This window comes from Thunnus albacares, chromosome 13 (genome assembly GCF_914725855.1).
Source record: "Thunnus albacares chromosome 13, fThuAlb1.1, whole genome shotgun sequence".
Lineage (NCBI taxonomy): Eukaryota > Metazoa > Chordata > Actinopteri > Scombriformes > Scombridae > Thunnus > Thunnus albacares.
The window spans coordinates 9051341-9078590 of NC_058118.1; the positions used below are offsets into that span (position 1 = coordinate 9051341).

General features: G+C 38.3%; 1 protein-coding gene across 4 annotated transcripts in view; it reads right to left on the reverse strand.

The window, feature by feature from the left end:
* The window catches only part of LOC122995008 (roundabout homolog 1-like), a 107510-nt gene that overhangs the window by 71755 nt on the left and 8505 nt on the right, over window positions 1–27250 (reverse strand). For 2 of the 4 annotated variants that reach the window (XM_044369908.1, XM_044369906.1), the window contains exons 4-5: window positions 24572–24700; window positions 22649–22741 (exon numbers count right to left, since the gene is read on the reverse strand). In XM_044369908.1, the coding sequence (XP_044225843.1) occupies window positions 22649–22741; window positions 24572–24656 (178 nt within the window). In that variant the 5' untranslated portion in view covers window positions 24657–24700. Of the gene's footprint in view, window positions 1–18329; window positions 18919–22648; window positions 22742–24571; window positions 24701–25567; window positions 25757–27250 lie in introns of those variants that run through there. The other 2 variants (XM_044369907.1, XM_044369909.1) reach the window with 2 other exon arrangements.

Genomic DNA, 27250 nt, shown 5'->3' on the forward strand with positions numbered 1-27250 from the left:
GGTACACACCTCCAATGCCTCTGTACATCTTACATTCCCTCCAACTCTTTCCAACCCCCCAGCAAGCACACACACCAGCCCTACCTCCAACCCTGTCCACACACAGACCCACACATGTTCTCTTCTCCTCCTTCCAGTATTGTTCGAATCTGATGTGGACTCTGCAAAACAGCTACATGTGTTATTGTTTTAGTCTAGATGAGATTTTAAATCACCTTTTATTCAAGAGCAAAATGCATAAGCAGTTGTGTTAAAACTGCAAGACATAATACAGAGGGAGAATGAAGAGAGATGGAGAAGATGAAGGAAATGTGGCTTTAATGTCAGTCATGCAACCACTGTTTACCTGTTTTATTGCTGTGGGAACACTTTCCTGTTCTTTCATGCTGGTACAAACACCAGCTTATACAGCCTTCAGCAGGTCACGCTTTAATGTACCAATGGCCCTGTAAAGCAGATAATCACTACCGTGCTAGAGAGTGATGAGCTCCTATACTCCCGCTGCAACCAATAAATCCCACACAGACAAGCGTTTACTCAGAAAGATAACACCTCACACATTGTGAAATGGGTGAGAATTTGATCCACTGGGTGATGTGGTAGATTATTTGTGTGTTTGCACAAATCTGAATTTACTTTATTTTCCAAAAGCTTCAAAATGAAAATGTGATATTATCTAAGAGGTAGAGTACAACCCCCTACATCACACAAGAAGTCAGGAACACTAGGCATTTGATAAGTGTGCGAGCTTATCATTAAAAACTTTAAGATATGCTGACATATGCAAGTTTTTGAACCAAAAGCTCCATAAAACTTGGATGGCAGCAGTCTGACTAATCCGTCCTCAATGCGTCTTGGGTGCGTTTACTCCTGTATTTACAGCTGTCCACTTGTGATCGGATAACCAAAGACGGATGTTAATACCAGGTGTAAACAGGGCCTAAATGGAAGTGGACTGCTGAGATAAGGCTTCCCAATGCCAACTACTACAGTCTATTTTTTATTTTGCTTGTTTGTTTTTTGCCATTTGCCTCATTTCTCTTATTTTTACTCTTAAAAGCTGTCAAAAGGTCATGATGATGCAGTGCGAGAGCGTTGACTGTATACCTTGTGCCTAGGCAGACTAATGGACATTGGGGTATTTTCACATCCAGAATAGATGACAATCTTAAAATGACCTTATTTCAAAAGCCCCTCACTGGAGGACAATGCCACAACAGGTGCAAAAGTGTCCCCACCTCTCCACAGCCATGCCAGCACAAATTTGAAAGGGATTTAATGGATGATAAGCTGTCAGGAGAGGCAAGGGACATCAACTTATATAGTGCTGAAACTACTCTCCTCCTCAAGGCAATCCCCCTCAATTTATTGCCCATATCTCTCTATTAAGCCCTTTGAAGTAAGTATCCTTAAGATGGCTCTTAATTGCAAATATGATTAAAAATTCAGCATCTCTCAAATCAAACAGAATTTTCAACTTGTTAATGGGTACCATATCCCCATCCTTCATAATCTGCCCCAATTGACTTATACCTTCACACTGCCGTGTAGTGTTTGTCGTACAAAAGGAAGGTAATTACACACCTAAAAATGCTCCTCAGTAACAGTTTCTCACCTCCAGAACCTTTTTTTTAACAAGAGCACCAGAGTGTACTTTCTTTTTACAGATACTATGCAATGTAGCTTGAAGGTCTGTGACAATGACACTAGGTTGGAGGTGACCAAATCTCAATCAGTCAGGCAACAATTTTGGAAATGCACACATCATTATCAGGCCTTTTTGTAAAGTTAAAGATTGGTTCACTCAAATTACAAAAACACAGAGACTTCTGCCTTCTACCCCAATGCAGCGGAGGTGAAAAGAATTTTAATCAAAACAAGATGAGGAGTCTACAGCCATGCTATCAGCCTCACTTTTGCACTAGAAGAAAAGTCAGGGGATCCCTAAAGTAAGTAGGATTCATCCTCTGAATCCTATTCAAAGGCTGTTGAGCTATTTTTCTTTTTTCCTTTTGTAATTTAGGTGATCTGATTTTTCAGCAGCACAGTCTGAGAGGGCAACAGCACAGAGACAGTTGGTCACCTGCAGCAAGACAAATTGTGCTCCCCAAACTTGCAAAAGAAAAGAATGTTACCTGAATGAACAGGGTATCACTTGTCATATTTGAAGCTGAAAGAGTTCTGAAATTAAATAAGTAATTAAATAAGAAATTAAACTAATCTTGTAATTTAAAAAAACACCCCAAAAAAGATAGAAAGACAGGTAAAACCATCCATATAGCTGTGGTCAAAAATTGTAAATATTTAATCTAAGTACGATTTTATGCATTGTCTAGACATTTAAACCTATAACAGAACAAAATAAAAAGGGTGTCCACTGTGGCCTTTGGTCCTTGTTTACAGCACACATGCTGCTTTCCTTGTTCTTAATTGTGTTGGGCTGATGCCTAAGGGTCCAAGCAGCTCCCTAAGCTCCCTGGCATTACGGAAAGGCAATATCAGCCCGCCACAAGTGGGCCCCCAGAAGACCAGGCTTTATCTGCAAAGGGCCAGCAGCCAGCACACAATCAGTATGCAAAAACATGCACAGGGATGCACAATGGAGTACATACATACACACCAAAGGTCATTTGTAGCACCTGTGCTCCTACAAATATGTTTTTTCTGTCAGTCATCCCTGAGGGAGCTCTGTTGTCTTGTGAAGATCTAGGGAGAAAAAGGGAATGAAGAGCAACAAATACAAGAGAGAAAGGAGCCTGTCTATGTAGTTTTGCCTCAGTCAGTGAGAAGTAGAAAGCCATAATAAGTTGGAATAATGAACTAGGTATTTTATATTTTATTCGAGTAGGTTTGGTGAATATGCAAGGCAGAAAAGAGGACATGAGAGGATAAATTATAGGAGGAAAGTAGGCTGAAAAGAAGAGATGATAAAGGGGGAAGGCAAGGGCTTTAAAACAACAAATCATGAGCACTGAGATCATAATAACACAATGTGACAAATATGAATGTAATTTACTGCAACATTGGTGGTCTTGGATCGACCCACCCCAGTGTAATTTGCAGTACAATACTGTATGTATTTAGACAGCATGAAAGGAGGCTACTATGACTGTTTGGATCCAAACCAAAGAAATATACAGAGAAAATATCAAATATCACAATCAAATTAGCTTGCTGCACTGAGGTCCCTCTAGCTGTCAGCTCAGTATGAAAAATTACCTTCAGACAGGCTGAATGACACATGGGCACACACACACACACTGACGCACCAACTCAGACTCAAACTTAAACTCAAAACCCTCCAAACTCACTTTAAAGAATGTGCAAAATTGTCGGTGCGGTTTTCCCAAACAAGCAATTACAAGAAAAGCAGCGGATGACATTTATTAATGCAGAACGCTGTAGACTTAGTGCCACCCTTTGGTGCTGCTGACAGATGTGAGACGCAGTCAGCTTGATCAGTGACTCTGACACCAAAGGTACCAGAGCCATAGTTGTGGAAATGGTAAATCTACACCTGGGGTACTGTGGGATTACCTGTGCTCAAGTGCCAGCGCCACTCTGGAAGAGTAGCAGTCAGGCACAGCTAATAAAGCCAGGCAGATTTTGTGGGAGACTTAAGAGTGTGCAGTAAATGGAACAGCTACTGTATGTCTTGTTAAGGCAATCACTTTGTCTCAGTCTGTAAAAGACATTTAGTTTCTTTTTTGTGAGCCATGGGCTAGACCGTGGATCAAAGTCCACACTTTTAATGGTGAGACAGAGATTTCCAGAAGCTTCCAAGTTCACAGCACTGCTCTTGTAAGTCAAATGACACCACATGTTTGAACAGACGACTATCCAAGGCCAGCTCAACAAGCTAGATAGAACAAAATGAAATGTTACAATAGAAAGATTTAGAGACTAAAAGAGCATTTGAGAGACAGACATGACAAAAGACCACCATGGGACCAAAGAGTACAGCAGGGCAACTTAACCAAACTAAATAAACACTGAGGTTGTTTTATTTTTAGTCAGTTCAGAAAAATGCCATTTTAAGTCAGACTGGTCAGCAAGTGTCAGAGTGGTGATTGATGTTACGACTTTTCTACATGACGTACAGTGAAAGTCTCAATTACACAAAAATAGTGGATTAAGTATGAATTGTAGCTGAATGAATCATGCCTCTGAATAAGAAATGAGTGCTGTCAGCATTTCCATCCTAAAATATACTTCACAGACCCAGACTAGACAGCCGTCTAACTCTCTGACACTTAACTCACAGAAGCAAAGTATAACTGTGATAAGTGGATGATATTATGCAAGTGTTTGCTGTGCATCACTGCACCACCTTTGGTATTTCAAGCACATCTGATTATACAGAAATGTCAGCAAAACATTCAACAAATCCTCTCTTCTAAGGCCAAGTTCTGACTAATGTGGATTCAGTGCTACATCAAAGGGGCTATAAGACAGGCCAGGGACCTGTTTTATAAAACTCTGCAGGCTCTACAGTAAAAGCTTACATGCACACAAAGAAGAAATTGTGAAAACTTTCCATATGTTCACCTAAAACTAATTTTCTCCTTATTGAAGCATAACGAGCAAGAAATTATGAGCATACATGAGCTCACATCTTTCCCTGTTAACTTTACCAATTATCCATAAATGATTATTATGAATGTCTGCTATAGACATTAATATCAATCGGCCTGCCGTTTAACAATGTGATAGGAAAAAGGAATATTTCAGACCAGCTCAAAAACTGCATAAAGTCTTTTGTTGCTATGAAGGTTAAAAATAGATGTGTTAGACTGTTTGGTGGTCATTATGGTTTTAACGGGGCTACTGAAACACATCTTCTAAATTCATGTATAGGAAATCTTCACCATGTCTTTCAAAATTCGGATATTTGACTGATATACCTCACAACAGATTACTTGTTTCTACGTCAACTAAAATAATTAGACATTTATATGCCTATTTGCTTTCTTGCCAGAAAGTTAGCTTAGCTTAGCTGCGCCCATTCAAGTCAGAACCCCCTGTAAAAAAAAACACAGCTTTGTTTTGGGGATTAAATAACCAAGATAACCTGTTGGTTAGTTTGCTTTCGAGGTCCTGGTAGGAGTATTTTTTACCTTTGGACCAAACAAGGCTAGCTGTTCCAGTCTTCATGCTAAGCTACGCTAACTTCACATTTAACAGACAAACGTGAGAGTGGTATCAATCTTCTTGTTTTAAATGACAAGAGTTAATAACTCTTCACAAGAAAGCGAATAAATGTACTTCCCCAAAATGTCAAACTACTTGTGTTGCTCATCTCTTGGAGACGTACACACACACTCATTCATTTGTAAAGTAAAACACAGGGAACCAATAAATGCCAGACATTCTTTCTCAGGCTGTATAAACTACAATTAAGTGGAACAGTTGAACACTGTCATTCACTCAAGTATGTGGTGGAAGGAATGTGAGTGCGTTTCTATGCCTGTGTGTGGCCAGGACAAGGTGTCTATAACCACACTCTCTTTTACATTAATTGCTGATACATTTGATCTCCTTAATTGCATTTGTGAAGTTAATTAGATGGAAGTTATTAAAAACTTTGCTTATAATATTATAAATCAGTGTTTCTTCCATCTACCACCCTTCCAACAACACAATGTACAATGAAGCACCCCCCCCAGAGAGGAGAGTCAAGGTCACGGACATGATAACACCTCCCAGCACCCAGATGTTCAGGGCATGATATGAGCTGAGTGGGAATGCAAGCATGAGGAATCTGCTTGCAAGATTAACACAACGCAGGCTTAAGAAATCATATTACAAGATGCAGACAATGATTTTTCATTATCTGTTAATCTGTCATTTATTTTTCTAATTAATCAATTAATCTTTTAGTCTTTAAAATGTCAGAAAATAGTGAAAAATCTCCTTTACAATTTCACAGAGCGTCTTCAAATAACTTGTTTTGTCCTAGCAAAAAGCAGAAAATCCTCACATTTGAGAAACTGTAATGACATATTTTTCCTTAAAAAAAGACACTTAATCAATAGACAATCAAAATTATTGCCAATCTTTTTCTTTTGATTAAATGATTAATAAATCAATAGAAAGAATATCGAACTGTCTCTGCATCTACATCTGAAAAGGTCCTTATGTTTACATCAAATTACTTTATGAAGCCCCTTTCACTGAGAATTTTGTACACATATTGATTTATTTCATGAATCATGAACTATGATTTTCTACAGTGTCATAAAAAATCTACTTTGGGGTACCATCTGTTAAATGCTTATGGTAACAAGCAATGAAGTCCTCAGGACAGAATCAAACCAGGACATTGCTGGTAAACAATAAACATCTGAGCCAACTAGGTCACCAGGACATTTTTAACTGGAGAATAAATCCATCAGGCTGTCTATGACACGCAGGCAGTGGTTTGTTTTTTCAAGTCAAAACCACACATTGTGTAATGGAGGGCATAATACATATTGCTACTTTCAATTAATATTCCTGAAATTTGTAAGAATCTGATAATAATTTTTTAGGCTCAGTTCAGACATTAAACTGAATTGCTGGTCAAGTACACACGGCATATTTTCAGGAATGCCAGTACTGTTTAATTATAATCCCTTATGTCAAATACTGTCAGCATTTATGTTTCACTTTTCATATACTGACAAGCTGAGGTGTGTGATAGTGAGGAGCTTACCTCGTGTATTCGTGGTGATAAACACCTTATGAGCACCGCTGCCTGGAAAGGCCAGCAGCCCATCTGAAAGGCTTATCCTCACTCCATTAAATGTTCAGTGGAAAGCAAAGTGGCTGTACAGACCATTGATTATCATTCAGGCAGAGCTTAAAAGTCAAACTTCCAGTGAATAGGGCAGTCACTGAAGTGGCACAGAGGTAGTTTATTATTATGAAAGAAAAAAATCCACTTTTGGTTAATCTTACATACTAGTTTGATATAGTCATTATTTGTGATGATGAAATATGTGATTTACTGTTTTACATGCCTAATCTTCTCATCGGTAAAAAGTTTCAATGTTGTCTTTAATATAATCAGTTAAACAGAATGCATGTTTGACCATCTGTAGTTTATTGTGTTTCTTTCATCTCCTCTGAGGATTGTAAGTCAAAAAAATGTTATTTAAATTGTACTTTGCTAAACTAACTGAATTAATACATTAATATTGCATTAGCTTCATGCTGTGTCATTGCATGTCAAAAGTGCATGTCTGCATGACCTACATTTGTTTTCGGTCTTAATTGCGCCCCTGGTAGTGGCAGCCCAGATGTGAACTGACTGTCATACTGTGAAGGGAGAGAGACTTTGCCCAGAGCACCAAACCCATCATAAAACTGAAGCCCTCTCACAGGACACTCTGGTGGCTGAGGACTCACTTCATAAATGAGTGCATGCAAACACAGAAACATACATGTACTGTAAATATGCAATGGACAATATCACAGTATAAACACACGCTCTCAACCACTCTTAAATACCATCTCTGTGATGAAGAGCCTGCATAAATGGACACAGCCCTGGATGTTTTTGAACTGTATTGAAACTGAAACCAAACATAGCTTTAACTTTATAAGTCAGAGAGGACATTAATAGACATTAATAAGAGGGTATATTCAGCCTGAGGGGATTATAGGTCAGTACTGTGTAGATTCATCGACATTTTCATGGCTTTGTAAGAACCTGCATAGGAGAAGAGGAAGATGGGTCGCATTGCGCCTTGCAATAAGGCCAAGTGTAGGAGAGTATCGGCAAATACCCGCTTTCTACACCTGGTAGTATATACCCATCTAGTTGGATTACATCTGACTTTAAAGGAATAGTTCCACATTTTGGGAAACACACTCTCCATTAAGTATAAAGCAAGAGCCAGAAGATGATTAGCTTAGCTTAGCTCTGTCCAACATTTTAAACCAATATCTAGCCAGCAGCTCACAAAATAACATGTAATATCTTGTTTATTTAATTAGTTTTTTTCACAAACAGAAACATGAAAAAACAAGTTGTAATTTTACAGGGAGTTAAGTGTCATAATTATTTCTTGGTCCTGGAGTCTTGTCATCCACTGCCAGGGAACAGAAAGAAACTCCAGGAAGTCACTGCAATGCAACATAGTTAGGGCCAATAAAATGTTACCCAAACAAGATAACAACCGATATATAATGTGTTAATTAGTCAGCTTAAGGGTGCCGGTCGGTGATTTTTTCACCGACCGGCAACTTTGGAAAGAACATATTAACTTTTTCCCATGTGCTAATCTAAACTAATCTTGGTTTCTCTTTCAAAATTAGAGCATAGCATATCACACTTTCTTGTGATACGAATGTCCTGCTATCTGAGCTGCCTGCCACCTGTTTGACTTGAGTGCTTCTCGGTACAATGTGTGCACAAATACTTTATGCAGAATAAAGAACATTTTACTAAAGCTTAATACAAATACATCTCTGTCCACATCTGAGTTAGTCGCTACACCCTCTACTTCTGTTGGTGTCTAACTGTGTTACCTCGCAGTCAAGCCTATTGGATTCTGATGTGGCATGGCATGTTACTCTTGTTACTTCTTTTTTCACAAAGTAACAATGTGACTTGTTGTTTCTAAAAACAGTTTTAAATCTTGAGGCAGCGGTCTGACTGTTTCAAACACAGCAATGGGTATCTGACGCACTGGCAGCAGCCAAGCCAAGAAACCAAATGCAAATCTTATCAAAACACAGCTGCTGCTGCCCCATTGTTACGTTCATAAAAACACAGTCCTCATTTTAAACATTACATCTTGCTGCAATTGCTATGAAAAATCTACATTTGATAGACATTTATCTGCATATGTATACATGCATACCATGCGTATGTATAGATCTTTTTTTATTATTATTATTATTCCAATGCAATCTGCTAGTTGAGTTGGACAGTGGCCAAAAGATTATGGAAAGAACCAAACAAACGGGAGTCTTCCCCATTCCAAAGGTTTGTGTCTTAAAATGATGATGGGAACATTTCAGTCACATGAATCACTAAATTAATACATAAAGCTCAGAGTTTCATTAACAATGGAGTGTAGACAAGGAAAAAGATTACCCTCCAAACCCCATTCTTATATTGTATTTTTCAGACATCAGTCTATTACCTGTAGGAAGAAGCAATACTACAAGCAGCAATAAATCACTACAGTGGGAAAAGCCAAGATGTCAGAGTTCAGTGAGGATGAGAACCAGCTTCTGGAACTCCATAATATCCTAACCTCTTTTTTCACTGCAAACCTGCTCGTGTCAATCACCTCCACTGGGCAAATCTTCTGTGTTCTTGACAAATTGCTTTTCATTTCCATGTTTGTCATGAAGGATTGAAGTCTTAATCGAAAGACTTCTTCAATCCTTTCTTTCTATGAAAAGTTTAAATCTCAAGCTTTGATAAGCTTTTGCAAGAGATTTTACAAAGGTGATTGAAACTGCTCATCTGGGTATTCATTTGAGAATTTATCTGTATGAACAGCTTTTTATTTGGCACTGTTTGTAGTCCTGCTGTTGATCACAAATGCTGGCACAGGGCTGCTTGTTGACTTAAGGTATATGGTTAAGGTCCAGCTTTCCAGCTTGGTTTGCTATATGGATTGAGCTTGAAGGTCAAAAAGAGCTGTGGCCATCATTTGCTTTTTTATTGTGACAAAAATGCTTCAAGTGGTGTTTCTGAGGTAAATTGTTGTTCTAATAAATTGTTGTAAGAGTGCAAGCCTTTGCTTTCAATTTGAAAATCTCTGCAACAGCTGATGATCTGCTAATTAAGAGAGAGGTTCCATTTGTCTGTTAAATGTAACTGAAATGGTTTGTCAAAAAAAAAGAGAGAAAAAGCTGAGGGCAACCAATTCTCATAAATATCATTGCCAAATCAACACTGTTTTGGAATAAAACAGCTTTGAAACTCTGGCTACAGGACACACTTGATAACAATCTTGCAGCAATAAAGAAGCTGTTTGAAGTGAGCAAAACAGTGCAGGTATTTTGGTTGATTGGAAGTAAAGCTTAAGTCTGCTCTTTTAGTTCTTATTGCAGTGGAAAATCACAGGCTACGGAAACAACATGTCTCAGAGATTAATGACTGTCTGAAGTTTCCTTTTATCTCTATGTGTTCACATAGACATTCTGAACATGAGTTAATTACTGTATTTCAAAACACAACCAAAGACTGTATCTGTAAAGACCACACGGCTCTGTGTTCCCCTCTTTCGAACACCTTGACATTATCCCTGTCCGCACTTTCTTTCCATCTTCCTCTCTCACTAACCTGAGGCATTTCATTGGCTCTCTTGCCACTCAGCAACCCCTAGTTATATGGACTTCCAAAAGAAGGCCTTCGGCTACACTGTAACCCTGCACGGCAGGAGAGAAAATGGATTGTAAGAAAGTACAGCTCGCATGCACCATCTTTTTTTGACCATATAAGTTTCAATCTTACTTACACAAACTCTGGAGCTGAATTAGCAGATATAACATTTGGAGACTGTTGATGAATGTGGGGAAAAAATAAGATCCATGCTTCCTTGAGAACTGTCAGTGAGACATCAGAAGTAGCAGGAAGGAAAAGTAATAAAAGAACTGTGATACTGTAGATGAAATACTGTCAAGATGCTTGGAATATTGCAGTGGTGGCAATTACAGTTTCAAAGACAATGGTATAACCTAACCCAGTTACATACTGCATAACTTCTCAGCTCTTACAACATTTTATGTATTTGTCGGAGACTGTTCATCCCTGTATCAAATCAGCTTTGGAAGCCATGTATAAACCAAACAGATAAACACAGACTAAAGTTATGTGTTTTCTGACAACATATTTCATTCATATTGTGTGCAACATCATTCCTTCCTACATAGTACAAATATCTCCCACTGGATCACCCACCAGCTAATGAGACTGTATGTCAAAAGGCTCCAGATGCTTAGAGAGGCTGCATTCCAACGTCAACCTCTGGTTACATTAGGTATGCCCTCTCTCTCTCATCATTCACTGAAGGCTTACTACTTCTTACTGGGATCTGATGAGCCAAGTTAAGGAATGGGTTTGATTTACATGTGTTCTGATCCGTTTTAATGTTAGAACAAATGTCATAAAATCAAACCCCCAACTACTCAGTTTAATGCTTAAAAAATGATTCATAATCAATTATTTTGACAGCCAATTGAACTGAACACATTAGTAATTTCCCATGACATGGCCCCATTGGCTCTTGGAGTTGACCCCATGCATCTGTCATTATGCCAGTGTCAGGAAATACCCAGCCTGATGAGTAGTCCCGCTTAACTTCCACTTCTTCCAAGATATGTTTGGAGGATATTCACATTTTTTTCCATAAGAGGACACCATTTGGAATCTTTCAAGAAACTGAGTAAGGGAAATCTCTCCTCTAAATCTGTTTACAACACATTGTCCATACTGCCTTGCATCCATTTACAATACACTACATCAAACTCACCATTTATATTTAGAAGCCTGCAAATTTACTCACAGCCCTAGTTCCAATTTTTTATTGAGTATAACAATCTGTCAAGTCTGTGACATATCCAAAACTATAACACAACCTTAAGCATTTAGCATTACACTAATTATGTAGTAGTCCCGTTAATTACTGATTTATCAATTAATTATCTAATACCGCAATACTGCACTCACATTCCTGCCTTATTACAGGTTCAGATAAAGGCATCACAGCTGGATGGTTGTAAATCCAACCATTACCAAAACTTTTAGTGCCATCAGCCTCAGTGATTACTCCTGCTTATCTGGGAATCCCATTCTAAAGCAATACAAATGCCAGCTAAGAATAGATCTGCTAATTAAGGCAATTTATGCATGTTTTGGGCTCTTCAGTGAGAGATGCTCTAGTGGGAAAATAGTTCTTTATGCTACAGTCTTCACATAGAGGGCTTTGAACCCTGTCAGTGAGACATGAGACGAATGAAGGAGAGAGATGAGAAGGATTGAGGAAATGGCGGAGGGATAATGCGCACTACTGATGTGTTCCATCACAATACTGAGCCATTCTTTTTTTTTTTTTTAGCTAATCTTAGGTTTAATAGTCAGCCTAATTGATGATATGTGTGTTTTTGTGTGAGAATACATCTCTGGCTGTATCTGAGCGTGAAAGTGAAATACTGTGAAAGATAGAAAGCATATTTATCTATTGATTATTAGCTGCCTGACTGGAGAGGAGACAGTTCACACAGATGTAACCTCAAGAAGCATCTGAGGTGATACTATTACCATGACCTTTAAAGCTGTCCTTTCAAAATATGAATTCACCCAATTACTTTTAAACCAAAAATCCCTGAGGAATACCATACAGTATCATTCTGAAAGAAACCACTGTACCATTTCAGTCATTGATGGACAAGTTATAGGGTCACATGGGTACAACTCTTTGCTTTTGCACAGTTTGTCTGAGAAAGAAACAATCTGCCAGTGTCAGCCCATCTCAGTGAAAGGAGGAAACAAGCTGGATTCACAGATCAACCACACATTGCAGGTGTGGGTTGTCTTTACAATTACTTATAAAGCCTCAAGACTGTGAAATAGTAGATTTATCTACAGAAGTAATTATCCAGAGTGCCTCAGCACACAGCCATAGCTGGACACTGACCTCAGGAAAGGAAGCTTAGAGCAAAAGAGTAAAAACAGCCCGGAGAAAACCACAAACCCAAGGGAATTTCTTGGCTTAGAAGCTAGTTTATCTAGATGATGGTGCTGGTGGTGGGGGGGGGCATTGAGGGCAGCACCTCAAAGTGACAGTAAAAAATTAAATAAATCAACTTAAGATGACAATAATTAGACACAACCACATTTTTATCTGTCTAATTACCACATTTGATTAGTACAAACTGTGCATGGTTGATTTAATACATTACTGATGCAGTGAGGACGCAGTAAAACTTGTTTGTGTGTTTAATATTTAAATTAAATGCTTGATACATGCTTTTATACTTGAACTGCTATATCACTGCTTGATACAGTCAAGTTGTTTTGTTTTTTTTTATTTCTATATTATTTTTTTCAGTTCATGCTTGAGTTGCCATTGCACCTAATGAAGACACTACTGTGTCTTAATATGAGATTGTCAGTCAACACAATTGAATAGCTGACTGACAGATGAACTATGCTATGATTCTTTTTCACAGAAATGCGTGATAGGAAAGGCTGAAGGTATAGTAGGAGTGTGGGAGGATCCCCCAGGCGAGGAACCTGCTACTTTTGTAGGGCAGGCAGATAGTAATCGATCCTCCTCAAAATGAGGAGTTATGTGGCTATGTGTGTCTTGGAATGTGTCCATACGTATGTGCATGTCTGTGTGAAGGTGCAATGACCTATGAACTTCAGGCCCACAGGCACTTGTTAAAGCTCTCGCTAGCTTCAGTCCCACAGGCCTGGCAACTGTGCTCTGTCTCACAGCACCACAGGAAACAAGAGAGTAAACAAGGGAAGCAATCATGAATCACAGCTTTCAGCACACAATCCGAAACACACATTAAAGACAAGCTTACGCTAACACCATTACATATGTATTTATGCACATTCACTCAGAACCAAACAATTGCAGCAACATCTGTGGGGGTTTGAGAGACAACAGACAGTCTCAGTAATTCAGTCTCAACAGTTCCTGGTGGACAGAGTTCTCAAGAGTATTTTTCAGCTAATAACAACCTAAAAAACACCAGTGTCAAACAATGTGAATTTATCATGAGCTCATACATTCTATATGGGCTGACTCTGTGGATGCTCTGTATGTCAATAGACAAATAATTCAAGGATAGAGGTGTTCATTCAGACTTCTTTTTTTTTTTAAATACTGACACATAAAAACAGCATATGAAGTCCAGACATAAACCTCAAATCAGGTTTGATGGATTCCAATGATGGGTGAGAAAAATATTAATAGCTTAAAAACTTTAAAGTCACTTAGAGCTGAAAAAGCAATTTGCTAACTGTGCCAACAAAGAATGAAAGAATAGATGTTAAATTAGCAAGCACCAGCACACCTTTCTTTGAAACCCGAGTAATTTCAGCAAATTCTCAGTCAGGTTGAATGAAGCAGACAGGAGCTGCATTGTGAATACATTTTTTCTTATTCTACTCCTACCCCACACATTTCCAACAAATAAACGACATTAGTGGAGATGCTCTCTAACCAAACTGGTCTCCAGTGAAGCTTGTTAGTCACATTATTTCTAAGGAACAACAGAGGGAATCTGAAAGTTCCATCCAACCAACAAAGGAAGCCTCGTTGGTATAAAAATATGTCCTATCAGCCCCATCATCCATAGCGAAGAAGTTCTCATTAGTTGTGAGCGTCAGCTCATCACTGTCACCATCACAAAGACTGCAGGGAGTCTTGTTAGCTTAGGGGACGACACGGCAAACCAGCTTCTCCCAATCAGGCCATCATTACTTACTGTAAGGTCCAGTATTCTGTGTCGTGTAGTATTTTGGATCACAACAGTCAACCACTTGCAGCCATGAGTGTCAGTCACCAAAGCAGCATGAGTAAGTACACGTGAACTCTGACCTGTATACAACTAACTCCAGCGGGCCAGCCAGATGTCTCAGTCAAACTGTTCCCTGTGGAGTTGCTGCACACACCAGTGATGGAATTAGGCTGTGTTCTGCTGGTCTCTAAGCCCCTCTTGTACTTACTTCTCTGCTGGCAACACATGGATGAGATGATCTCAAACTAAAATAAGCCTCAGAAGACCTCCGTTATTTATTGCTAAAGTTATTAACCTAGCTATTGGCTTAGTTGCAGTTATTACTAAAATATGAACAAAACGGAGTTTGAAAGCACAGTTGTGAGACAACCATCATAAAAAAGAAATACAGGATGCAGGCTATTCTTTTATTTTCCCCCGGTTCCTTTTTTAGACAGTGTTTATAGACCATCAAACAAAACAGGTAGAATGGCGAGGCAAGTCGCAGCATCACTCTGGGGATGCATAATTAAGATCTGTGTGATGAAAGGGACAAAGCCATCTCGACGTGAGCATATGCTTTTAATGGCAACCATTTAGATTATTATGTATCATGCTATTACTGTTGGCAGATTTATTATGCGGAGATTAAACTCTCAAATAGGCGGAGTTCCAGGTTCCCCCTCTCTGTACAATTAAGTCACTCAACAAACAATTTTAAGAGCTCAAGGCTTTAATGATGGACCATTGTATGCTTTTTATGCTACAGTACAGAATACCAGACAAGGGAGTGATTTGGTATATATCAAACACCTGTAATCATTTTGATTGCAATTTATTAAGCAAGGATCATTTTCAAGGACAGGCGTGTAAGCCTGGCAGCTCTCCCAGCTATGTCGTATACAGATTTCTAAAATCCCTGTAATCTATGGTGGGATATGGATGTGATAAACACACATGCACTCACAGGTTCACACAAGGGGCATTGCTATGTAAATTTACTGTACACCTTATCACATCCTCTGACTCACAAGGTCTGCGACACATTTTTTGGCAAAAACCTGCAGTGCGCTGGGCCAATCAGTGAGAATTTGTCAGAAGTCTGTCAGTGAGCATTTGTCAGAGGTCTGGTCCACTGCACTGGTCCTTTAGCCAAAAGAAGAGTCTCAAGAGAAATGTATCTACTCTACCAGTTTACCAAAGAACACTGTAGAGAGAAAAAGCTCCCAGTGTTGAAGAGCACTGAATACTTATTCCATACTGGAAACCCAGATACTTAGTTTCATGTCAGGGCTCAGTGAATAAAGCCATAGCAATTAAGCAATAAAAATATTTTATTGGACTTTGAAGTATATGTTGCTAGCTTGCTATTTGCAGTTTCAGAAAAGTTGTGATGAAGGGGTGCTTCCGGTGCAAATTTGACTGCAAATGAACATATTCACATTATGTAGAAGGATCAGAGACAGTTCTTTAAAAGTACCATATGCAACAGGACAACACCTCTGACTGAAACACAAACCTCCTAGAGTACTCATAAAATGCTCTGGACTGGGTGGTTGATCTAAGTTTGTCAGTTTGGAAATTTATAGAAACGAACTGGAAAATTGGTGTCATACACATTTTTGTGCTCTTGATGTGGATAGTTAAGCCTTAGTATGTTTCCTCTTTTGAGTCACCACTGAAATTTAAGAAAAGAGTTGAAGGCTGTAAAACTGTACCACTGCTGCTATAGTCAGAGGAGCTAGACAGAACATTCAGTGCATTATCTTTGGTTTGGAAAGTGTGAGGAATGAGGTTGTGTTTAACCCACATGTACTCTGAAGTTGGCACATTACTTCAGCCATCATAGGAGCAAAAAGCTTGGAAAAATAAAGCCATCACTCAGTGTCAAAAAAGCTCTAGTGTTGAAAACATATTGTTACTGCTATGTTACTGACAGCTGTCTTTGTCTTACAGACTGAACAAGACGGGCGCCAGTAGGGAATATGAAGGACTTTTGAAAAACATTTGTGATTTCTTGTGTATCTTTCCCTGTAGTTTCAAGAATATTTGTATGATTTTTTTTTTTAAATTACAGATGAATATTATGACAAAAAATATAATTTTGTATGTTTTGTTTGTTTCCTACTTCAGGTTCAGGCTAAAATCTTCTCAGTAGTTTAACCCTAGTTTTGCTGAAATTAGTTTTACTTCTTCATAGTTCCCTATTTTTCTTAAATGCTTTATTTGCTTTTCTTCTGATCTTATTAAAACCCAATATGTAAGAAAGTATTGGTCTAATTCCCTGTTAAGAACAAACTGCTGTCTATATTACTGAAAGCAAAAATTAAAAACAACATTATAAAACAGTACATTAGGGTTAAAATATATATACATATATATATATATATATATATATATATATATATATATATATATATATATGTGTGTGTGTGTGTGTGTGTGTGTGTGTGTGTGTATGTGTGTATATATAAATATATATATATATATATGAGAGAGATTTAGTCATTATTCTCTATTTGGTGTGCTGTTGTCCCTTGTATTTAGCCTCAGCCCTCAAACCTCTAACAATCATCACTGCAGACCAGCCCATTCTCAACAGCAGGTGCATATGTAAAAATATTGTTATTTAATAATATGTGGACTGAAACTTCGCAATCTGTACAAAGTATTAATCTATGTGACTGTAGCTGTTGCCCTATTTTACCTATTTTATCATAGTGTACCTACACCTGTGAGGTCTGCTGCTTGACTGGAACAATATCAGCTGCGTATGTGATAAAGCCTAAAGGAAAGTGTTTGTGAGCCAATAAATCCTGGATAGAAAGTATGTTGTCAGCACTCCAACAAAAACTTTTCATGTGAACCTCAACCACCACCTGCAATATCAGTGTTATATCAATGTTATCCTGGAGTTCATTTTCCTGGAATGAACCTTGACCCTTCAGCAGAGAGATAGCACTTATATGGCTGGCACACTCCATTTCTAATCCAAAGGTTTTCTTTCTGGCTCAGTCTCAGATTTCACCCAGTAAACATGTTTTGGGACAGTAGCTCTGATTTCCACACAACATAATTGTCCTACTGGAGTGTATTCTGGACTTGGCACAATGAAAAATTAAGTTAAATATAAAGGAAACAAAAATAAATGCATCTGAATCTCTTAACTTCTCAAATAAATACATTAATTTATATAAATGTTTCTTCAATTTTAACCTTGAGACTAGATGTCTGGTGACAGAATTATCCAGTATTGAATCGACTATGCAGCAACTATGACATTGTCAGAGCAGAGAGCCTTATTTCCACCCAGTGGAAATAATACATCCTCACTGGTCTGACTGGTGCAAAGGGACTGTTCAAGTGGAGTCTCTCTGTTCCTCATTAACCTGCAGCTCATGTGATGTATGCACTCACTGAGGACTGAGGATGATAGTGGATGTCCTACTTTGACTCCTCACATGCATTTGGACATGCCCTTGATCCTATCCTATGCATAAAACAACATGATCTCACATAAACCTTATTATGGCAATTAACTTTCCACTGGTGTGATAAGAGCTGCTTAAGAAGCTGTGTTTCATTGGACTGTATCAGGGGGTACAGATAGATGGGTCACTTTCAGCAAGGAGGCAGCACACAGCATGGGTCAGGGGCCACATACTGATACTGCTGGCTACACAGAGAGAGGGTGACCAGAATACCCGCAGGGTACCGTGACAGATCAAACTTAGCATATTCATCATCTCCTCTCGTTTCTCTCTCTATTCTATATCTTTTTTTTAATTAATCTTTCTACATACACAGGCAACACATTTCCAAACATAAGAAAAACTGTATTGGCAATAAACACGCCAGCCAACTCATACCTGAACAAATGTGTAGAAATGCCAGTAGACAGTATATTCCCGTGAAACAGGCAGGCATCATTCAAGAGCAGCTGGAAACGGTGTAAATCCACACTTAGAATGCGCTTTGTGTTGTCTATTTCATCTAAATCACAACTTCTGCTGCAAAGCCGCTAATGAGGATGGTGGATGAGTTGCTGAACTCCGCAATAATACAGATAATAATGTTCAGAGCAGCTCCTCAGAGGGTGGTTTTCTATTTAATCAAAGTTCAGATCAGTCGGAGGCATCGTTGCGGTCGAGAAGTAATACACTCAACACTATTTGGATTTTCTCCACTCCAGGCGAACTCCTCACTTCCAAATGCTGATAACTTCGCGGAATTCATCGGTGATCAGATTCACTATTAGATCCACTTAAAAAGAAGCTTTCCGCGGCTGAATAAAGCACAAGAATCCAAAAGAGCAGAAGCGTCCGGTTCCAGTCACTTTAATGGTTTAAATGCGTACTTTCCCCCTCTTTCACTCCGGTTTCGTGGGACTGGCGCTGGTTGGATGAGGCGCCGTGCGTCTCTGCGCTCAGCGCTGGTTTGGTTTTCCTACTCAGGCAGAGGCTTTTCTGTTGTACAGACGAGATTCCTGTGAGTCAGGCACCATTTAACCGCACAAGGATACATTCACAACACGAAGCTCCACTAACGTTTGCATTAAGCTCGCCTATTATGAAAAAGGTCCAGGCTACAGCAGCCAAGTAAACGTTAGAGAATATAAAACATACTGCAAACTATGAGATGTGGATGTTATAGTTGTAATATCCAACAGATTTAATATAGTAGACAATGTGCCACAATATTAAGTACCACAAATGTAAGTCGAGCTGTTTCTTATTAAATTGCAGTAGAATATGAATCCAATTGGCTGCACAAATTAAACGCTTTGTTCAAAGTGTTCATTATTATCAAATAGGTTAAGATTGGCCTTTATGAACTGCTTAATTCCCAAACGAAAATGTATTTAACATTTAAAGTGTGTCTGCCGTTAAAAGTGAGCATAATGTGATCTTGATGTATGATTTATACTATTTTTGTCTTCTTATCAAGATAGAGGGGCGTGCACTTTCACTGTATCTCTATAAAAGCCTAAAGGGAGCAGCCTAGGCTGCACATATAGGAAAAGGGTATTCTTAATGAGCCAGTATAATGTGCCTTCATCCAGACTGGGCAGCAGCAGCACTGTGCTTTATTCGATGACAACAATCGATCACGTTTTCACCCTCTGACCTCTCAATATACCACTGGGAAATTAGATGACATTTTAAGTGCATTAGAAATGTAATGCCTATTATGTCTTGATATCAAATATGTTGAAGTAATCACATAGCCTGAGTGATACTCTACTTAAATAAAATAAATTTTGAACCGCGAAGGATTAATGTACTTTAAACGTTATAGTTAAATTTTTGACCTAGTGAACGTCAGAAATGTCCTTTTTAGGTCAGCACTCCATCTGCTGGCTGCAGAGCTGTAACACAGTCTGGTGTGAAGGCAATGGTCCTGAGCAAAGAAAAAGCTCATTGTGTAAAGCTTTATTTGTCATTTTGTATTGCCTACCTTACAGTACAGCACTGGATTTTTCCCAGCAACTTGTTCATGACACTGCCTGTTGTACATGATACATGTCTTCGTCTACGGCTGTTACAAATTATGGTTAAAATTCTGTTTTGCATCCTAATTCTGTCCACTTCCACACCGAGTACCTTGTCCTCAGTGAAACAAGCAGTCAGATGCTAATATGTCAAGTATATGTATAATTTTTAAAAGAAACTCAGCCCTCACGCCTCAAATCCTTTAATTGCCCATTGTGAATCATTGGTGGCTCTGCTGAATGGTGCCAGCCCTCAAAACCAAGCCATCACAATTGGTAAACAACCAATAAAATATGGGAATTATAGTCTCATTAGGAGCATGTTTCTGCTTTTATACAAAATCAGCTCTATTTTTTTAATTGAAAAACACCTTTGCCTTCTCGCATTTCCCATATGCAGTTCAATGTTTGCAGGAAAAGAAATGCACTGAAATATGTGTACAGTTGTCTTTTCCCAATTACTCAGTCATAATGCTTTGCTGTGCATTGCTATTGTGTTTCTTTTTCCCTGAGACAATCAACAAGGGTCCCTGTTCACACTATTATATCTCTTCCGAATAAATATTACCCCTACTATATGACTCTCTAACAGCCCAGTTGGCTGAGACTGAATGACTGCAACAGTAATAGAGGACAACATGGTCATGTAATAACTGCATAATTAGTCTCATTTCATAACATTGATAGAATAAGCTAACTAGCACAAATAACGAGAGGATAGAGATTTACCAGTAGACCTATTGCTTTTTGCATGTGTGTTTTCAACAACAGGTGCAGTGCACACAGCTAAATGCAGGGTTTGTGAATTATATCAAACATTTCGCAATTGGTCACATTCCAAAGCATCTCCTACACCAATATTTCCAGGGAACAGATGGTGAAAAATGGACACAAAGACTTGCATGTTTTCATGGCAACACAGCACATAAAATGGCAAGGATTTGAAGGAAACCTTGCCAAGTGCTGAGACCTATTTTTATTTATTTCTTTCACTTCAAAATAGCTGTGTGGTTGGGTCTCAGCCAGGGAAGAAAATAGCTCCAAAAAGCACAAACCTAAATCCAAAATATATTTATGAAGGAATAAATAATTTGGAATCTCCGAAGAGAAACAAACTTGGGCCATTGTCCCTGACTACCGGTGACTGTTCTGTCCAGCCGCACTGAAATGATGTGTCCGTATCTGATATGTGGAGTTAAATGCAGATTTTTATAACTTGGGCAAGTAGGTTGTATGGAATGTGTGGCCGTATCCATGATGGCTGTGTATGTAACACATCACTGCCATTAACTGCTTTCAATACATTATAGTTTTCCCCATTCTAGCTTCTATTTTTCATGTTGATTCTCCACTCTCCCCTTTTCCTATTATCTGTGACAGCTCTTTGGCTCTTTCATTTACCTCCACTCGTTTATATCTTTACCTGTTTGTCAGCGCCACTCACTGCACATCACTACAGTTGCTCAGGGTCATACAAAGTGTTGAAGCAAAATGAAAGACAGCCTTTGCATTCAACATCCACATCCCAGTTGGAAAAGCTGATGCAATACCTCTTCTCTTTCTCAATCTCCCTCCAAATTGACAAACTCGCAGCAACCCGGATGGTCTTATCAGTCGTTAAGACTGTTAGACGACCTTTCAATTACTCACAATGTCACTGTTATATTTTTTTCCCACTGGGCCGCAAAGATTTTATGTATGAAAAAAAAAAGCTTCTTATCTTGAGAGAGGACACAGACAGATCAAAAATCCCTCTTTCAACCATTAGCTCCACATAAACTACATCAAATAGAAGCCAGTAAAAGCTCCAATTTAGATTCCATAAAAGAAAAAAAAAACATCCTCACAGTGCCCATTAGAGATAAAAGACAGAAAACATAATTATTTTGGCCTCTCATTTTCTTCTTCCTGTCACTTAAATTTGCTCCAGGTGTCAGAAGAACTTCAGCATATAAGTAGTATTTTGTCATCTACCAACACCATGGAGGCTACAGAGACAGAAGAACTCTTAAACGTTTTACTTTGTTCTATCCTAGTACATCCCATGTCAGAGACCTCACCATAAAATGTCAAAGCAAACGGAGAGGGGATTGAACTGTGTTGGCTTTAGACACAGTACTTGAGGTCTGCAGCTGTTGAACTGGCATTAAGTGGTATTACAGTCTTTGTCAGCAAAAGGAAACATAGTCCTCTGCCTGGGAATTGGGTTCACCACTCTATCTTTCAAAGGACAAATACAGAATCAGCACAACCTGAAGCACCACTTTACTCACTGACGGCTTTGTCGAGGCTTATTTCAGACATTTCTTTAAAAGCATTTTATCAGATCGAATGGAAACCGAAACTAGGCTGCTTAGGAACAGAACAAATAACAGATCTGTTATTTTTGATGAATGACAAAACTAGAAGAAAAAATAACAAGAGAAGAAATAGCATATTCTGCTGTAAGAAACATAAAGAGGGGGCAGGATAATACCTACTGCTGGATTAACACCAGCACAGACTGCAGTGGCAACAACATGGTGCATGACAAGAGACTGAAGAATGGCAGGGATATGTTGTGTAGACAGCTATAGACAGTAAGCCCTAAACTTCATTAACACAGCATAGCTCTTCATTGGTTTGTTAAAGGACAGAGTGATTACTGTTACTTATCGAGTGAACTTGCACAAATCACATTTAGCACATGGACCGTACCTTTGTATCCAAGGCTGTTGTCTTGTTCTGTTGCAGGCTCAGATGCAGGTGTTTGAGTGATGACCTCACGGTTCCCTCTGTGTTTATCTGTGTCTGTTTGTATTGGAAACACAACAGTGGGTAACACAATGAAAAGAGCATTACACATTTGGTTAACTTGTCCATATGCAACATAAACGCATTTCTTATGTGGCCTAAGTTTAAACATGAACAATAATCTAAATGAAAATGGGGTATTATTCAGTTTGATTTAAATGATGACTCATCAAGTTGGAGTTAGTTTGTGATTGTTTTATAAATACATGAAGGTTCAGAGATATTTCCCTTGCCACTAAGATGAATACAATTTGCTCTGGAAGCACATTTTTGTAATGCCAACACTGTGAGGTGTAAACAAATTTAATCAAGCAGTCACAGAAAGGTGAGGAGTATGATTGCTTTCATGTCTTAGTCACAGGAGGAACACGATCTCTGTGTAAGCAGAAAATGAATCTAACGCAACACACTTTTGAAAATACAGACAGCTAATGGAAAATTAGCTGAGCAGCCAATAAACCTTTTGCACTTAAGATTACTGAGAATTAAAATTGTTAGTCATTAAATTATTAACACAATCTGAAATATGTGTACTATGCGCCATTACATTACATGCACCAACCATGATATTGTGTGCCAAAGAGTCAAAAGCACCCCTGGGTGCTAGGCTGTTATATGGCTTATATTCATGGATATTTTTCTTTTAAAAAAATACACCACTAGAGGGTGCCACCACTTCATCATGTCACTGGAGTTAAAGCCAAAGAAGTAGCTATTTAATAACCTATGACAAAAAGTTAATAATTTGACCTAAAATCAACCAAAACCTGAATGAACTAAACAAAACTGCATGAAATAAATAATAATATTGGGACATTATTATACATGGCATGATATTACTGACATGTTATAAAGCTGGCCATGGCACTGTATGTTGTTAATCATCTTATTAAGTGAAGCATTAAACCTCTCATGAACAACTACTGAGTCTTTTTCTCCTCTCAAATAATTACATTCTGCCTGTGGCAATTACACCTGGTCTTTATGCGTACTGTGTCTCATCATCACATATATGACTGAAACAATTAGATTTGTTTTATTTGAAATAAATGCAGGTAGAGGAAAAACAAGCACAAAAGAAGAGTTTGCACACAAAGACCAGTATGAAGGCAGAGCTGAAAACTTGACATGGAAACTCAAAGAATAGAAGTAAAAGAACATTCAGATTGATTGTAGTGTGAAAACTCTCCCTCAGCATTACTCTGGGTATTTCATGAACATTTTCAATCAAATCAAGATTTTTCAATCAAAGAAAGAAAACAATTATACTGTACATACTGAGTTCTGTGTCTTAATGTTTTCAGCCACAAGAGGTCAGTATAACTACACTCAGGAGGTGCTGAAGTTGTGCCATTAAGACAGTTTAGTATTGGTGAAGAGGTTTATTTTTTTCATATTTCTCTCATCCACTCAGACCCAAAGCTTGCACCTTGAAAGATAAGTCTTAATACCTCATACCTTGTGTTCAGGTAAGCAGAGTTGGATGACCAACTCTCTCATATATACTCATATATTCCCATAAGTATAGTGCCCACCAGCATTTTGATTAACCTGCAGTGTGCAAACTGCTCTTATACGTGGACATCAAAATGGGCTTTGGGGGTTCATGGTTGTCGCTTCTAAAGTACATTTGCAAAACATGTTTCATAGTGAATAACCCCAATGAAATATTACAACTCATAGTCATGGAAACAGTCTTATCATAAGAGAACAATAAACTAATACTTTGACTTAGTTACAACACATGAAGTACAACAGAGAAGTTAAAGAATAAGCACTCGTGATGTTGCTATGTCATGTATGTCGGTTCATCGAAGAGTTTCTGACCTGATGAAATGTCCATGGTGTGGCCATGCTGCAGCTGGTTGACACAGAGCAGGCTGATGAGAAGAAATGTCATAGATGCCAGCATGGCTCCTGGTGGCCCAGCTTGCCTTTAAGAAGGCCCTAATAAACCTAGAACCAAAAGACAGGTCAAACTATATCAATTATTAAGACATTACATGTAGTTGAAAAATGCGAGCTGACTTTGAGACATGCTGCAAGAATAAAGAATAACAATACACTGTGCTCCAAAGTTAGTCAGACAGCAACACATTTTGCTTTTCATTTTCAGGCTTCATGCTTCAAAGTTGGTGCAAGATTTTGCACTTTACATATCAGTATATCTGCCATTAAGCCCTTGTTGTAAATAAGTAAGGAAGAAAAAACAACAGTAAGGAAGAAAAACAACAGTATTACATTACACTGTTATTACAATATTACCAGCATAATAAAGTCCTAGAATGATTAACCATTTTGTGTTTTGAGGAGTTTTAGGGCCTACAATTCCTCTCACATATTAAAATCAAACAAACTCCTTGTCCACCAACTACCCTGCTGGCGAGCACTATGCACAGCTATACTCCTGTGTGAAATTCCACCAAAGAGAGGAAAGACAGACAGATGGACTTTCCTCTGAAACCCTCCCAGCATGTAGCCAAACTCTGAGTCTCTCGGTTTCAGTCTGACCGAATCCACACATAGCAAGGGGAATGCAGATTACTATGCTTTAGTGTTGCTTTTCCACCCATATCCCAACTCACTGGTGAGCCCCTACAGTTCATCTCAAATATGTTCTGCTCTCTATATGCTTTGTACAAAACTATGTGTTGTGTGTACATTTTATCTTCAACTGCATCAAAATGTGTTGTGTTCATACATAATCCAAGTCAAACATCCATACAAACATGCTCACATTTACCTGCTGAAAATTCCAAAATCAACAATCCCCCCAAATAAATACACACCTTCACACATGTCAAAAAAAACACACACCCTTACTCTCAAGTGGGAATGGTGATGAGACACAGTGACAGTGCCAGGCGAGAGAAATGGGATGTCAGTTCTACTGATCAGCCATCTGTGGTACAAACAGCTTTGCAACCCATCCTAGCTGTCTGATGGACAGCCAGATTCCTGGGATGTCTTGGCATCCAGTGGCCACTGACTCTATGCGCCACTTTAATTGTTCTGAAAAATGAACACCAACAGCCAACATTGTAAATATGCCAAAAACTTGAGCAAAAAGTGAATAGACTGTGCAACCAATGAAGAGAAGGGTAGGCACCATTGTTGTTTTGGGAATTTAGATTAAGCTTCAAACTAATATATTGTTAGTTTAGTGTAAATTAAAAGCATGAGATGGTTCAAATCCTGAAATATTCTGGTCTACAGATAATCAAAATCTGTTGTAGATATGAAGGTCTAAAATATATTTATATAAAGGTATGTGAATCTTTATTTTTAGCCATGCTAGCAGTATGGCTCTAGGGACAGGCCAGTCTAGGTCAGTCAGCTGTTCCACCTCTTTGGTCCAGACTGAAATATTTCTACAACTATTTGACGGATAACCATGAAATTTGGTACACATATTCATGTCACCCTCATAATTAACAGTTTTTAACCTTAACGTTCTAGTGCCACTGTCTGGTCAAAATGTAATTGTAATGGTTTATGACCAAATGTTTGCAAAACTAATGACATTACTCATCAGCCTAAAGTGTGCTAAGCTTAAGCTGATGCCTAGTCTAAGCTGTGTTTAGTGCTAATTAGCTAATGTTTGCGTGCTAATACACTACACTAAGAAGGTGAAGAGGGTAAACATTGCACCTGCTAAACACCAGCATGTTAGTAATGTCACTGTGAGCATGTAAGCATGCTGACATTAGCATTTAGCTCAAAGCACCATTATACATTCCCCCTGTAGACCTATTCTTATAAGACTTTATGTAGCATCATTTGGTTATATTATATGTGCTTCACTCTGGATCTGATTTATATTTATTTGTGAAATATGTAAGCCGGTGCAGTTCTGGCATATCTGTGTGCTTGAAAAAACAATAAAAAACTTCAAAGCAATCCTGTTGTCACTTTTGGTTAAAACACCATCTACCACAGATTTTACCTGTATTTGGTCGATCTAGTAAAGATACTGATGTTTTATAAGCTATGAAAGCCAGAACAAACAATACTCAACAGTAATATAATATTCAATATGAATAACATCCATAACTGAAATCTGTTACAGCTGTTACAAAAATCTTAGATATATTACATGGATATATTACTAACATAATGAGCGAGGAAAATTGCATTTTGTAGAGAGCTGAATATGAAATGTGGGTGGTAATAATAACACTGCACTGTTTGGTTTTATGAAACACTGTATCTTTGGGGGAATACAGAAAGTGGGTGTAGAGGGAAAAAACAATAAATACAGGATGTAATTGAATATGTAATATAATATGCACAATGTAATATGGCAATGGCAGGAAAAAAGTGTGCGTAATCATTTCCAGTGACAAAATGTTACTTTAGGACGTCTAAAATCTGACATGAAAAGACTAGAGGTGGTTCTAGAAAACCAAGTCAGGGTTGCACTGTGTAAATAGCAGCAGTAGTTTATCTTGCAATTTTGTGTACAGTATATGATCAAATGTTAAGTGAAATGGGAGGAGAGAAGAG